General features: G+C 47.0%; 1 protein-coding gene across 4 annotated transcripts in view; it reads left to right on the top strand.

Annotated features, from left to right (window-relative positions):
* Positions 1-14,844, top strand: part of ATP8A1 (ATPase phospholipid transporting 8A1) — a 107,963-nt gene that overhangs the window by 51,052 nt on the left and 42,067 nt on the right. For all 4 annotated transcript variants that reach the window (XM_078863263.1, XM_078863266.1, XM_078863265.1 and 1 more), the window contains exon 26: positions 4,280-4,390. In XM_078863263.1, coding sequence (XP_078719389.1) covers positions 4,280-4,390 — 111 coding nt within the window. The remainder of the gene's footprint in view (positions 1-4,279; positions 4,391-14,844) is intronic.

The following is a 14,844-nucleotide window of genomic DNA, read 5'->3' as shown; positions in this document are numbered from 1 at the left end:
TCGGCCCCTCCTGCTGCCCGCCCGCCTCACTTCGCCCCCCTCGTAATCGCCTTCCGTTCCTCTCTTTAAAAGCCTCCGCCTATTTTCTGTTGCCCATTCTCTTCCCTCTCTCTTCTCTCCCCTCGCCCCCTCCACTCCTTTCCGTCTCTCCCCTGCTCTTTCGTGACCCCCCCACCCCCCTTAGTACCCTCTGTTGCGGTCGCTCATTGCTCAATCCTTTCTTTAGAACTGCCTTTTGTGTTTAGTTTCTTATCCTTCCCCTGCCCCACACCTCTTGATGAGCATGGTTGGCTACGTATGGTGCGAAAGAAATTCAACATACGTACGCTCCAACTACATCATTCTGGTCTGTCATCTAATAGTGCACCGCATGGCAGGCGCCTTGAGTGAAGGTGCTCTATGAATATAATGTGGATTAGATGATCAAGTTTCAAGTTATATTATATGAAAGCAAGAGATTATGATAAAGATTAGGATGAAGTCTGCTGTGCAAGAGTGATCTGGATCATCTAAGTGACGAAAGCAAAATGAATAAAGTACAAAAACCACGTCACCACGTGAGAAATCGATAATAATGCACAAACATAAATCTCTGTTAAATAATAAAATCGCTGTAGCGTAAGTTGGCTCGGGAGAATTATTTTGAGACTGGTCATAGCGCGATTTACAATTACAATAGGAACACAAACGGATAAAGGCTGACTTTTATACTAATATATGTAAACAGACAAGGATATATGTCAGATCCTATTGCAGTTATAATAAATTGACACCTTGGCATCAAGTATGCGTATGCTGCATTTCTGCTCGCTGTATGTACGTTGAACTTCTTTGACACCGTACTACGTAGCCAACCGCGCTAATCGGAGGTGCGGCAGAAGGACAACAAACTAAACACAAAAAGCAGCTCTAAAGAAATTAGTTTTCAGCCTAGATTTGAAAGTGCATAGCTCCATTGGCTTCCTAGTACCATCACGTGGTTGGCGTGATGGTCTGCATAGCTACAATGACTTCCTCTAGCCAGGATACAGAGGATGTCGATGGCAGTGCAACTGCACAGGGCTGAGAAATCCAGGAGAGAGTCTTATTTCATTCCTTGCACCACGTCCCATGCCAACACTGAGGTGGATTTGTTGCAAAGAACGTTATTACGCTATCTTGTAGCATTTCCCTTGAGATTAGCTGCCTAATGCTGCTGTAGCTCAACTCAGCGGTGACTCCAGCAGCGCACAAAACGTGTGTGAGAATTTCGATTTAAAGCTTTCGTGACTGCAGGGATTCGTATTCTTGGTTCTTTGGGTAAAGTCGCGTAGAAGGGAAATAATAATAGGTTTGTTTTTATTATTTTATTATTTCTCTTCTACGTGACTTTACCGAAAGAACCAAGAATGTGTGTGAAAATGTTGCAGCGTATGCATCATCATCGTCGTCGTCGTTTTAGTCGTGCTCAATCCACTGCTGCATGAAGACTTCCCCAAGCCGCCATCTCTCCTTGATCCTGCGATGCAATAAACCACCCAGTACCTGCACGCGACCTGATTTCATCGCTCCGTCTCCTTGGCAGTCGTCTCCCCAGACGTGTTCCATGCCTTGGCTACCACTTCCATAATTATTCTTGACCGTCGGCCATCGTATCATCTCACAACATGTCCTTCCCATGCCCGCTTACTCTCTTCACTATTTTCACGGTGCCTGTAAATATCTCACCTGTTTCTCTCTCTGTCTCTCTAGCGCAATTCAAAGCGTGCGTTTCATCCACGCTTCCCTGTGCACTTCTCAGTTTTTGCACAAGTCTTAATGATTCTGTTTTTTTTCCCTGCTCCCCCTGGCCCGTCACTGCGGTGCCGATGTTTCCCCAAAAGCTTCGCTGCTGCTGCTGCTGACTGCTGCTGCTGCTGCTGCGTGCACCCCCAGCTCCCTCGTCTCCAAGCCCACCTCTTGACCCTTCCCCAGGGTCGTCACCCAATGCGCCGCCCCCCCCCCCTCCCCACCTCGTTCTCTTCTGGCTGTTCAAATACAACTGTGCATGTTTGGCATGAGAGTGCAACACATCTCGTGCCAAACATGCACTTTTGTTCAGTCACGGAGTCAAAATCCAGAAGAGAGGAGAGAAAAAAAAAGAGAGATTCCTTCACGGCCATTTTCCACCCTGGGTGTACACCAGTCTGGGTTTTTTGCCTCGACTTGCAACGGCAACGTCACCTTTAGATTAATTACTTTGCACACCGTGAAGGAGCGGAGGAGAGTGCGGCCTGCGCTGGGGTGGCAGTTCATATTTCACACCTCAAGCGCGATAATGAGAAGCTTATTTTTCCATTAAACTGCGGCCGCATGGGGCGCGGCTCATGGACGTTGCTAAATTACAATGGGGCTGTGACGCTCGCACGTGTGCGCACTCACTCGCTCGCTCGCACACCAGAGAGTAAAGGCAAAGATTCTCCCCCCCCCCCCCCGTATAGCTTTAACAGACTGTTTGGGCAAGTGCTGTTAGCGAGCAGCACCTAATGAAGGCCGGCGTGGGTGGCCAGCACCGTGCCCGGCTGCCTTTTTCTCACCGCACCAGATACGAACTTTTGATGGCTGAGTCAACCTCTAGGGGACGCGCTCGACCATGGGGTGCTGATAATTGTCACTGGTGTTGGCAATGAACGTGAATCGAACTCGGGTCGCCAGGTTCGAAGCGCCGTGCGCTAACAGCCGCGCCACTGCTCTCCACATGTTGACAAAAGCGCACGTGGTGCCGTACACGGTTTGCGGGTATAATGCAGAGAAAAGGGGTGGCATGAGAAAAACCCTAAAGGCCTTTTGCCGCTGATGGTTCTGTGTTAGTCCAAACTAATGTTACAAAAAATTAAAAGACCAACAAAGGAAATTTCTACACGAGAGCTGAGTTTGACGTGGCGCATGTGTCGTGTGCTGTTAAAAGGCAGATGTTCACGGACCTGGCACGTGCTGCCACAGTTCGTGCCAGTTGATGACCTCACTCATAATAAATCTCACTTGCGGGGCAATAGGATTAATAAGAAACACAAAAAAAGCCAAAACTCTTGGCTTGTGGCACGACTTTGTGAGCGAGCTCGGTGTCTTACATGTTTTTGCTCATTTTAAGTAAAAAAAAAAGTGCCTTCGCTGTATTGTCACACTCGTGTTTTTTTTGGGTTTGGAATCAGGTTGGCTGAGTCCACGCCACATGTAGGAAACTTTCGTTAATCTTGGTACTCGCATTAGCAGCCCCCGTCGTAAACATTTACAATGTATTCTTGGTTCTTTCGGTAAAGTCACATAGAAGGGAAATCATAAAATACTTTACCGAAAAATCCAATAATATGAATCCCTGCAGTCACGAAAGCTTTAAATCGAAATTTACAATGTATTGATGCTTTTCAACTTAAGGTTTAAAGCGTTAATGCATCAGCTCTGTCTGTCTGCCTATGACCCGGGGCCACGATAACGGGCGTAAGGATGATCCTGTTACCCAGCAGTGTGGAGGCACCCAGGGTTGGTGGATCACGCAACTGTTGTGATGAAACTCCCTTCCTGTGGCGTCGAGATGCCATACCCTGGCTCGCCACAAATGTAGATTCCACGAGTTCAATATGTATGGGATAGAGCGTTACCCCCTCGCACGCGTGGGCTTTCTTCGCGTGCTGCGGTTTTCCTCCCACATGTAAACACCTTAATATATGGAGGACCACAGAACTTGGGCAATGATTGGCGCCGGCTCGCAGCCTCTGGCTGCCGCCTTGCAGCTCGTCTGTGGTCCTCACGCCTCCCGAGTCTCTGGGAGTTTGAGCGAATCCTGTATGGTGCGTTACAAGTTGAAATTGTTATTTAAAAAACAGGTAATGAAAGGGGCAGAGAATGATGGCTGGAGGAGCTTAACGTCACAACCGTCTGGGAAGAGAAGCAAGCCGTGGGCGCTCAGACAACTTGTTCACCGTCGTACGAATGTGAAAAACGTTGCGGTTGGCATGTCGTGGCAATATCCTTCACTCATTTTCAGATGGGTTGCCACTTTCGCCGATAAGACGTCAGTGCGAGGGCCGCCACACATTTGAAACCATCGGGTTTGACAGCAGCACGACGATGGGGGGTTGTTCTCCCACGTGTTGTGAATTGTCGAGTGACCGCGCGTCGGGGGCCGCACTAAAGGCCACCAAGGGGCCGCCAGTGACCCCGCGGGCCTTGCAACGAAGAACGCTCGGCGTTGTGTTTTGGCGTGTTGTGACCATGTGTCCCGTCGTCGCGGTGTGTGTCGACGCCGCTGTGCGGTGAGCAGTTCCGCTTCCTGAAGAAGCTGCTGCTGGTGCACGGCGCTTGGAGCTATAACCGCGTGGCCAAGTGCATCCTGTACTCCTTCTACAAGAACGTCGTGCTCTACATCATTGAGGTTTGTGCCCAAGTGTACCCGTGTGCCGTGCGGCATCGGCAGCCGTAGTCGATGGTTGGAGAGAATGCTTAAAACTCTCAAAGCATTCATTGAGCCAAGTGCAATTTCTTGAGCAAAGCGCTGGAAATTTGCTGTAAATGCCAAATTATCTCGGTGCCATGTGCAAACAGTCGCGTTGGGAAGAAAAAGGCAGCCGTCCTCGGCATTGGCTACCAACCCTTTCGGGTGCCATGTCGGGTGATGTGTCGGCCTTAATAGGCATTTGCTAACAGCACTTGCTCCAACAGTGTGTTAAGGCTGTATGGGGAATCTTACTTTGTATTTGCCATGCAGCGTCTTTGACGCTGGCTGTTTGCAGAGGACAGAATAGAGGCCACATTATTTACTTAAGCCTTCCCACGTAAGCATACATACGCACAAGCATGCTTTGGCCTACACAGTGTTGTTCACGAGCACCTATGAAGGGCGGCACAGCGCACGAAGGGCATGACGGCTGCCTATTGTCTGCCCAGTGCTGATGTTTACCCGATTGCACCAGATACTCTGTTAAGGCTGAGTCAACTTCCGGGAAGCCCAGGCCTGGTTCAGATATGAATTACCACTTGCTAGCCATAGCCGGCAATCGCCGGGTTCGTAGCGTAGTTGCGCTAACCAAGGTGCTGTCCTTTACAAGCATTCACATGTGCTCACACAGACACACCAAGAGGTTATATTTACTGCCTGCTCAACTGATACAAAACAGTGAGCTATGAACGGAGTTCACACTGACTCCTGCTGACAGCTGTGTATAATTGAATTGACTCATCATGTGAAAATAAGCTGTCAATCATTCCAGTGGATGCATTGGCTGGGCATCACAAAGGTTTATCTGTCAACGTTTGCCTCCTTTAGTTGGGTGTACAGTCATAGCAAATTTGCGTGGTTGGCGTGCGTGTGAATGCATATATCCGCTTGTATGCAAACGGAAGGCAGAAAGACCTCTGTCTGCAATTCCCAAAAAATAAATTAATGCGCTTCTCGCCAGTAAGCAGTATCGTAACAAAAGCTAAAGGGATTGGTTTGACCTTGACCTGTGCATTCCTCATCAAAACTTTGCTTCACGCGGTGGATTATGAATGTATTAAATTTTCACTATTTTTTTTTAGAGGGATAGCCAGAAAGTTAAGAAAATAAGATACTTGAAAAGTCACACGGAAGGCAATTCTTCATGAAAGAATAACGTGTCGCTTGTACAGTCCAATATAGGATTTAATTAATGTAAATGTAAAGTAATTTATGCAAATTTGGGAATGCCTGAAATTTGACATTTACCATAGATTGTGGCTGATCCTGCTGTATATACAGACAGATATCCCCCATATAGCCTTCACGGACTTTTGGAGCAAGTGCTGTGAGCAACCACATAGTGTATGGGGGGGTGGGAGTTTGGCCAGCACCATTTCTAGATATCTGTGTCTCCTCATTGCTGTGTTTGCAAGAGTCGATTTTGGGGAGGCCCAGAACCAGGTTCAGATGTCACTCGCCACTGATGTTCACCAAATTTTGGTCATCAGGTTCTTGTGCAGGGTGCTAATCATTACACACACAGCTACATTGACACACACACGTGTGTTTACGTAATGCCTACGACTGATAAAAACCTGTGCTCACACATGTGCACATTCACTCTGCCTTCCCCTGCAAACGGCTCACATGGGACCAGTTCTGGTGTCTCATTGCTCGGCTTACTCAGAGGTCCTACACACGCGTGGGCTCCACACCTTCACCACATGTGCCTAATGACTTAAGCCAGAGCCCTGGGCTGCCACAGTGCTATCTGGTTGCTGTTCGTTTCACTCTGCTATTAAAAGGGCAATTTCGAAGGATTTTATCATCAATTTTTAGTCCCCTTGTGGATTAACCCCATGCCCTATACTCCCCCCATCTGCCCCCAGTAAAAGAGCAAAAATTAGTTTGAGGAACTACAGGCCGCAAGTGTAAAAGTGGGTTAAGGCCAGTTGGGCTCACATCAAATACAACAGGAAGGTATTTTTTTCCCATCGCTGATATGGTTTGGGGAATTAGTTGAGGAGAAAGATCGCATTTTGCCAGACAGTGTTTTGAGTAATTTTCTTGCTTAACAATTTACGGAGAGTCCAGTGGATTTCTGCGCAGTGTCCTGGCCAGCCCTACTGGTGGCCAATGCGTTGCTTTGTACAAAGTGAAATTCCGGCTGTTGGCAGGCTTAAGCTCGTGACTTATTGCGGCCTGGGTACCTCTCACCTCTGACCCCCCTTGGAATCCAGTGCCTCACAGAGTCTTAGTTGGACCGTGTGGCGCAGCGATAATTTGCGAGTGTGCGTTGGTCTGTGTGAAACGGCGTGCGTGCGCGCGGATATGTGCGTGCGTTTTCTTCACTTGCGCCCAGTTTGTGCCGAGTGAATGTTGTTTGGTGCTTGGAGACGCTGGGAAAAGTTTAGGAAAAGTGGCTTCAAAGAAATGGGCCTCCACAGCTCCACTGCCGAGCAGGTCAAGTGTACTGTGCAAATCCCCGCGAGGCATGGAAACATGGAAACATAAAGCTTTGGCTCTCGTTTTGTTTTGCCGCAACTGAATTGAATAGGGCGCCCCTATTAACGTGTACCAACCGTTCACGTACAGCACCCGAAACAAAATGTGCAATCCATCCGTTGTGCGTCCCTCTGAATCCGTGTGCAACAATGGGGAGTGTGTTTTTTGTTGTTTGTTAATTAAATAATAAGGCTGATCTCTCCTCTTGGCCATGAAGGCTGTAAGGGCATAAATAGTTTCATATAAATATTTATATCTATGCAAACGATGTTCGATACAAATAAACAGTTAGCCACTTTAATCTCCAACTGTAAGATCAGTGTAAATCTTAATTTTAGAACTTTCGTGACTGCAGGAATTATTATTTGTTTCTTTCGGTTAAGTCATTGAACCACTTCTACGGGGAAGTTTTAAACTTATCTTCTTTTTTCTCTCTCTCTGACTACTTGTTCTCTCTGCCTGTGTCCTCTCTTTGGAATGTTCACACTTAAATTCTAACTTAGCAATCTTTGAAGTACGTAATCAACCAGGCTATGCGTTAATTGTGTGTTGACCGACCCTCTGTGTTGTATTACATTACATTTCGATATTTTACTAGGTTATTTAATTTTAGTGTGTCCTTCTCCTGATTTTCAGGCTTGCTTGCCGTGTCATCGCACTTGCAGCACCACGTTTTGTTGTCCACTCATTGATATGCTAATTTTTTATCTAACCCCCCTCCCTCTCTCTGCGTCCGCCCTCCTCTGTCTATTTAAGGTCACCCCACAGAGACGACCACCTCTCTCTGTTACCTGTGTTGCTCTCTCTATGTATCTTGGTGATATCTGTCTGCTAATATGTCTGTCTATAGTTTTCTGGTTAGATTTTATGTCGCTATTTCATTATACCTGATGATGATTGCTTGTGTTGCAATCGAAACGTCGTATTCTATTATTTAATTTAATTTATTGTTTTGTCTTTAGACGTGACTTAACCGAAAGAAACAAATAATAATCAGTGTAAATCTGTAAGTGATGATAAACCTACCACAATAGAACGGTTGGCACACATCGATTTTAACAACACTTAAATATGTGCATAGCATGTACCAAAGCTCGCGGCCTTATGCAGAACCACCAGTTCAGAAGAACTGCATTGTTCATAACATTGAGAGAACACTTAGCACTGTTTTTGTCACTTACGGATTTGAACAATTGTCGCCATTGGGAAAGCTAAATGTGTCCCCATATTGTCAAGCTAAGCCCTCTTTGTGTATGAGACATCCCAGAGGCAGTACTGTACTCATAAGTCCTCATAAGAAGACAACCAGTCTGCAGGTTTGTATTTGTTTCACTGCCTCCTGTAGTTGGTCCACATTTGTTCACATTGTGTGGAGTTTGTGGTCAAAGGCAATCATGACCACAATGCAGTTCTCCTGAACTGGTTTTGGATAAGGCTGAGATATTTTGTACGCGCAATGCACACCTTTGTGTGCTGTTAAATCGATGGCAGCAGTTAAGCGAGGGAAGCCCTTCCAGCACATGATTGTGCAACTCACCCCGCTCGTTATTTTCTAGTTCGTCTTCTTTCTTTTTACCGTACATGGGTCTATAAAAGTACTTGTGATGCAAGGGTGTGCCCGTTTGGGATTTTTTTTGTTAGTTCCCGAGTGATTAAGTGCCACCAATCATGAAAGCATTCCTTGCATATGATTGCAATTTATATTCCAGCCACTGCCTCTATAATAGCTGGCAATTCCATTAAAGTAAAAACAAATTTAGGGGAGCAGTTTTAATTGCTGCAAAGAAACCACAAAATTGTTTCAGCTTAGTTTCCCGGGCTCCCACATTGCGACAACAAACGTAGCACATCTGTTAAATCAACATCATCAGCCGTGATAAATCCGCTGCTGGATGAAGGCCTCAAGGGTATGCATTGACTAAAGCCTTTTGCAAAAACTTATTTTACCAGGTAAGGCCCACTGAGCTATGTAGTTTTTTTTCAGAAGCAACCTGGCTATCACAAATGATTGCTCAACGAAGTGGCTTACCGCGTGGAAATTTATAGCAGCCAAATACTCGAAACGAATGTTTCTAAATGTGGAGGGGAAAACCTGAAAACCCGGAGAAAAATCCACCCGACCACATACAAACACCAAATGTAGAGATATCGTTAGAGTCAGAATCGAATCCACGACCTCTTGCATACCAGGCGAGGCAGATAACATCTCGCCACTGGGCAATAACAGCTCAAGAGGAGTAAGTAAATCCAAATAAAGATTGTCAATGCGAATATACCACAAATGTTTTTATTCCAATATAAACAAAAACTAAACACTGCAGTCTAGCGGTACACATCACCGGGTGGCCCCTCGTGAATCACTTCTTCACCGCACGCTGGCTGCATCGTGCAAACTCAAGCTGTACAGCCAAATTGATATTACGCATGACATTAAAAGCCATGTGGAATTCATCTTATTAATGCGTAAAGCATCCAGTACTCGGTTTACTTCCAACACTTGCTACAGGGTGACTGAAGAATAATGCTCCTGGAGTACAAAGATGTTGTTTTTATTTTGAGGGTTAGATTTTCATGGTTTCGTGAGCTCCCGATGAGCCTTAAATGTTGCAGAAGATTTGTAACATGGCGTGGGTGTGGTGGTACAGTGGTTTGCCCTGTGCTCTGAACCCAGTTACCCGAGTTTGATTCCCGGCCATGGCTAATATCAGTGGCAAGTAATATCAGGACCAGTCCTGCCCTCACTGCCCCCCGACTCGCACTGACCAGCACGGTGAAGTATGGTAAAAAAAAACCTTGAATTACGTCAGGAGACATGAATCCATTTGTTAAATGAGTCGTTGGAATGTATCTTTTTGTTGTTAAGTACAAGCACAGTTGATAAAAACTCAACACATTCGTCAATAGCTCTGTGGCCTAGAAAGGAACAATACATAATAGGTAACCTTTTTGGGCAATAACCCTTCTTCAGAGCATATCATTAGAGAGGCCAGAGAAATATCAACTTGCATCAAACTCTCTCTCAGGCCTCTTATGTCCAATAAAGAAGGCCCATTGGCCAAAACGTCACCTATGATATGTTTTTCCTTTTTAAGGCCACACCAGTGGTATTGAATAATGCATTGAGATTGGCATATACAGTATACATATGTGTATATATATGCTTACTGCAGTGTATGGAATAGATCATAGGAGCTTATTCCCCGTCAGACAGGGGGAGAAACGAAAAAATTAAACAGTGGAAGAAAAATGTGAAGCAGATGGAATGGATATGTCTGCAAACAGCTGAAGAGGAGCTTGCCAGCTTTGTTATGCCCTGGCCGTGTGCAAGGTTCAAAGGTAGCAGTTTAAACCCTAGCTTACCGCGATAACCATAAAAATTACTCTGACATTAATAAGAGAGGTCTCGGTTGGGCCTGAGGCTCAAGTCAGCTAATTTTTTTATTACAAATATTTTAAGCCAGAAAGAGGCAACGAACGCGTGCACGCGTACACCGTAACCCAAAACAACGTGAGCTGACATTCCTACACGGAACCTAACACAATACCATTGCTGCATTCTTTAAAAAAAAATAATTGTAAATATGCTTTTTAATGAGTCAGATGTTTTGATTTTGAAGCTCACACGTAGAACTGATTTTTGTTTTTAGTAGTCCTTCCCCTGCACCTCCGATTAGCCTACGTACGGTGCGAAATAAGTTCAACATACATATACACTGCTTATACAAAATGCGATTTTGTTTCCATGGGTGTTCGACATTTTTGCAGATGTGAAATTGTAACCAGGGATTTCTTGCGTTGAAAATATGCAGATTTGGCCTAAACATTTAAAAAAATTAATGAAATGAAGTAACTTCACACATTTCAGTCGGGGAGGTGTGAAAAAAACAAAACGAAACTGTGATTGGACGTGGAATAAAATGTTCGTCTCCCCGGTCGTATTTCTCCTGGGCTCGGCGTGGCGAAGGAGGTGCAGTGGGTGGTGGAGCGTCCCGTCGTGGAACGGAACCAGCTGAGTGTCAGCATGGGACGTGATTTGAGCACTCTACTGATGAGATTTCCTTCGAGTGGAAATTTCACTCGCCATCCTGCGGACGGCTGCGCGTCCGCAGAGCTTTAGAAACAGGGGGGGCGGTGGGGGGGGTACGAGAGGAAGAGTCGCTTCATTTGGGGGCCCTTCTTCAAATTTGAGATTTTGCACCGGTGCTGGGAGACTCTCGGTTAGGAATGCTTCGCTGAGAGCTGCAGGAGAGAGGGAGGGGGGGATTGGGGAGACCTGAGGCAGAGAGCGGCAAATTCCACGGCTTAAAAAGAAACCCAGATATAGAAAAATGAGGATAGAGGTCCGCGTAGGAATGCAGTGGAGGAGATGGGATGTGAGTGGGAGTGAGGAAGGCCTTCACGTTGCGCTGTCTGCCCGCTTGTCTTCTTGTTTACACCAACGTCTGGCCTCCCCGCCCCTGCCCCCCCCTTGCAAGTTCCCGACAGCAACTTATACTTGCGGCACCCACCCTTTCCTATCAATGCGTTGCATTCCTTCCATACGCGGCGGTGCATATTCCGGGCCCTGCGTGTTTATTCGAGCCACGTATCGTTTCCCAGGTGCGCGCCACGGCAGCACCGGAGAAACGTCCGCGTCGCCGCCGTGGGCGTTACCGCTCGCAAAATCACCAACAAGCACTGCCAAGGCCATCTGATATGAATTAAATTCACTTTTTTTATGTATTTATTTATTAATATGTTGGCAGCAGGAGCAGCAAAAAAAAACTCTAAATAAAAAATTTAACGCCAACTGTATACATTCCAGCGATAATTACATTTTAACTTATTTATGTCAACTTTGGTGCTTTGGCCTGTCAGTTTTGAGGCCCCTGTTGGCTCTTGGCTGCCATGTGGGCGCAGTCAATCCTGGGATTGTGGTTCGAACACACGCAGCGGGACAGCAGGTGGCACCATTGTGACATTTGTCATTCCCGTCAAGTGCAACCGCATAGTCTTGAATGTTTCAGGATTGTTAAATATAAACACATACACACATAAGTACGAGCAGCTGGGTGGCCTAATGAGTGGCGTGCTTGCAATGTTGGATTTCGTGCCGGGGTGGTTCGAACCTAACTTCTTCCCCTTCTGACTTAAAACTTTCGTGACTGCAGGAATTCATCTGCTATGGTTCTTCCGGTAAAATCGCGTATAGGAAAAAAAATCATAATATTATTTTATTGTTATAATTTTTTCTATCTACGTGACCATAGAAGATTCTTCCCCTTCATAATGCTCCACGCGCCTCTTGCTACCAGCGTGCAGTCTTAGACGTAATCTTTACCCATGTACAGGGTGTGTTTATCCCAAAATGTATGTTCGTAAATTGTTTGAGGTTACGAGCGTTGCATTGGTTGTGGCGCAGTGGACCATGAACCCGGCGAGTTTGAGTCCTGGCCACGGCTAACATCGGTGACGAGTGATGTTTGAACCGGCCCTGCCCGCCCTCCCCAAACCCTTCATCAACCCGCAATGACCAGTAAGGTGAAGTATGGTCAAACAACCGCCACGGTGTGGAAAGGCCTTCAACGAGCAGTGGGGTTGACAAAGGGCTGAACATTTTTATTTAGTTTAATCAAATAGTGATTGTGTTTGTAATTTTCAAGCATCGCTCGATTAAAATCATACTCCCCTCATCCCATGCCAACATCATTATAATTCAAAGGTGTCGCTCTTTTAATCACATGTTGAGACAAAGGATAACCGCACAAGCGGATAAATGTGGAAACGCATAATCCTATAAGCATACAATTTATCCGTACTGTACACGAACACCTGAGTAGATTAACAGAGGAATGGACCAACCCAACATGTTAGAGTTCACATGTTAATCCATTCTAAACCACGGTAATTGGCATTTGCTTTGGATTAGCGAGCCGTTTGACAACGGTAATTGTGCTGCTGTGGTAAGTAAACAAATGTGACAATAATCATCCTCCTTTCTATCTCACAGTGGGGGGTGGCGGGGCATGTTTATCCATCCCCCCCACTCCATTGTTAACAGACTCCAGCCTCGCATTGTTTTGTTTTAAACGAGAATTAAAAAAAAAGGAAATGTTTGTATGACAAAAGACAATGGACAATAAAAACCCACGTTAAATTTTAACCGCCAACACAAATATTGAAGAAAGAACGCGCACGTGTATGCGTGTGTGTGCGTGTGTGTATGCGTGAGATGGGGAGTGGTGGTGCAGCGGTTAGCACGTTTCACTATGAACCCGGGCAACCCGATTTCGATTCCCGCTCATGGCCAACACCAGTGACGAATATGTCTGAACCGGTTCTGGGCTTCCCCTAGGTCGACTCAAACGAGTACCTGGGGCGGTGTGTAAACATCGCCACTGGGGAGACAAAGGTGGCCGGGCGTGGTGCTGGCCACCCACCCCCTTGTGTGCCGTGCCGGCCTTCATAGGTGCACGCGAACAGCACTTGCCCCAACAGTCTGTTAAGGCTATACGGGGGATCTTTGTCTTGTGTATATAAAACGGGTTATTTTGTGAAACTGTTGGCAGTGGTGCCAAACATACACATAAAACAAACCCAACACATTCGTCAATGCCACTGTGGCCTTTTAAAATATAAGAGGCTATGTTTGGGAAATGGTCCTTCACAGCGACGTGACAGACCACGGAGACAGAGTGGATTTCGAATTGGAGACTTTACTCTGAGAAGAATGTAAAATCATTATAATATGTTTGGCCTATGACTACTTAACCGTCGGTAGCTGATTGAGTGGCAGACACAATACTGGGGAATTTACCTGAGACGAAGTTGAAGCTGTCACGGCCACTGCAGTCGGCATTCCATTGACATCACAACGGGGAGGGGGGGGGGGTTCGTGGAGGAGGGGAGGTGGCTAAGAACTCGAGAGAAGTGCTTTGTAATCTGGCGTGTCAACTCCGCCGAACCATTGGGGCGCAAATTGTTTTTGACGTAATTCAATGAAGGATTTGGCTGGGCACACGTAATGGAATTAAAAAAAAATTGCTTTGCGAAGAAAGTTACAGTGAATGCATAACAAGGTAGAATGCAGTACGGTTTCAGAGTTAGTGGCGCTCGGAGTACGCGGGTATCGGAGTACGCGGGTATCGGAGCACGCGGGTATCGGAGAACGCGGGTATCGGAGTACGCGGGTATCGGAGCACGCGGGTATCGGAGTACGCGGGTATCGGAGTACGCGGGTATCGGAGAACGCGGGTATCGGAGTACGCGGGTATCGGAGTACGCGGGTATCGGAGTACGCGGGTATCGGAGCACGCGGGTATCGGAGTACGCGGGTATCGGAGCACGCGGGTATCGGAGAACGCGGGTATCGGAGTACGCGGGTATCGGAGCACGCGGGTATCGGAGAACGCGGGTATCAGAGTACGCGGGTATCGGAGCACGCGGGTATCGGAGTACGCGGGTATCGGAGCACGCGGGTATCGGAGCACGCGGGTATCGGAGCACGCGGGTATCGGAGCACGCGGGTATCGGAGCACGCGGGTATCGGAGTACGCGGGTATCGGAGCACGCGGGTATCGGAGTACGCGGGTATCGGAGTACGCGGGTATCGGAGCACGCGGGTATCGGAGTACGCGGGTATCGGAGTACATGGGTATCGGAGTACGCGGGTATCAGAGTACGCGGGATCGGAGCAAGCGGGCCCGCTGATTTGTGACCGACCCCGATCCGTACTCACACTTTGTGACTCGTACTGTCGCTACATGCACAGGGCGGGTCGCGAGGAGTCAAATCACCCCCCGCCGCCATCACGTGAACGTGGATTTGAGGGCGTGTAACTGCGCAAGAAACCAGTCCAAAACATTCTCGCGTTATATCTGACCTGGATGCCACCGCCGATGATTAGTGGATGTACTGTGCTTTAT

The sequence above is a fragment of the Lampetra fluviatilis genome, chromosome 15 (genome assembly GCF_964198595.1).
Source record: "Lampetra fluviatilis chromosome 15, kcLamFluv1.1, whole genome shotgun sequence".
Lineage (NCBI taxonomy): Eukaryota > Metazoa > Chordata > Hyperoartia > Petromyzontiformes > Petromyzontidae > Lampetra > Lampetra fluviatilis.
Note: the sequence above shows the minus strand (reverse complement) of the source record. Positions and strands in the feature narration are given on the sequence as shown.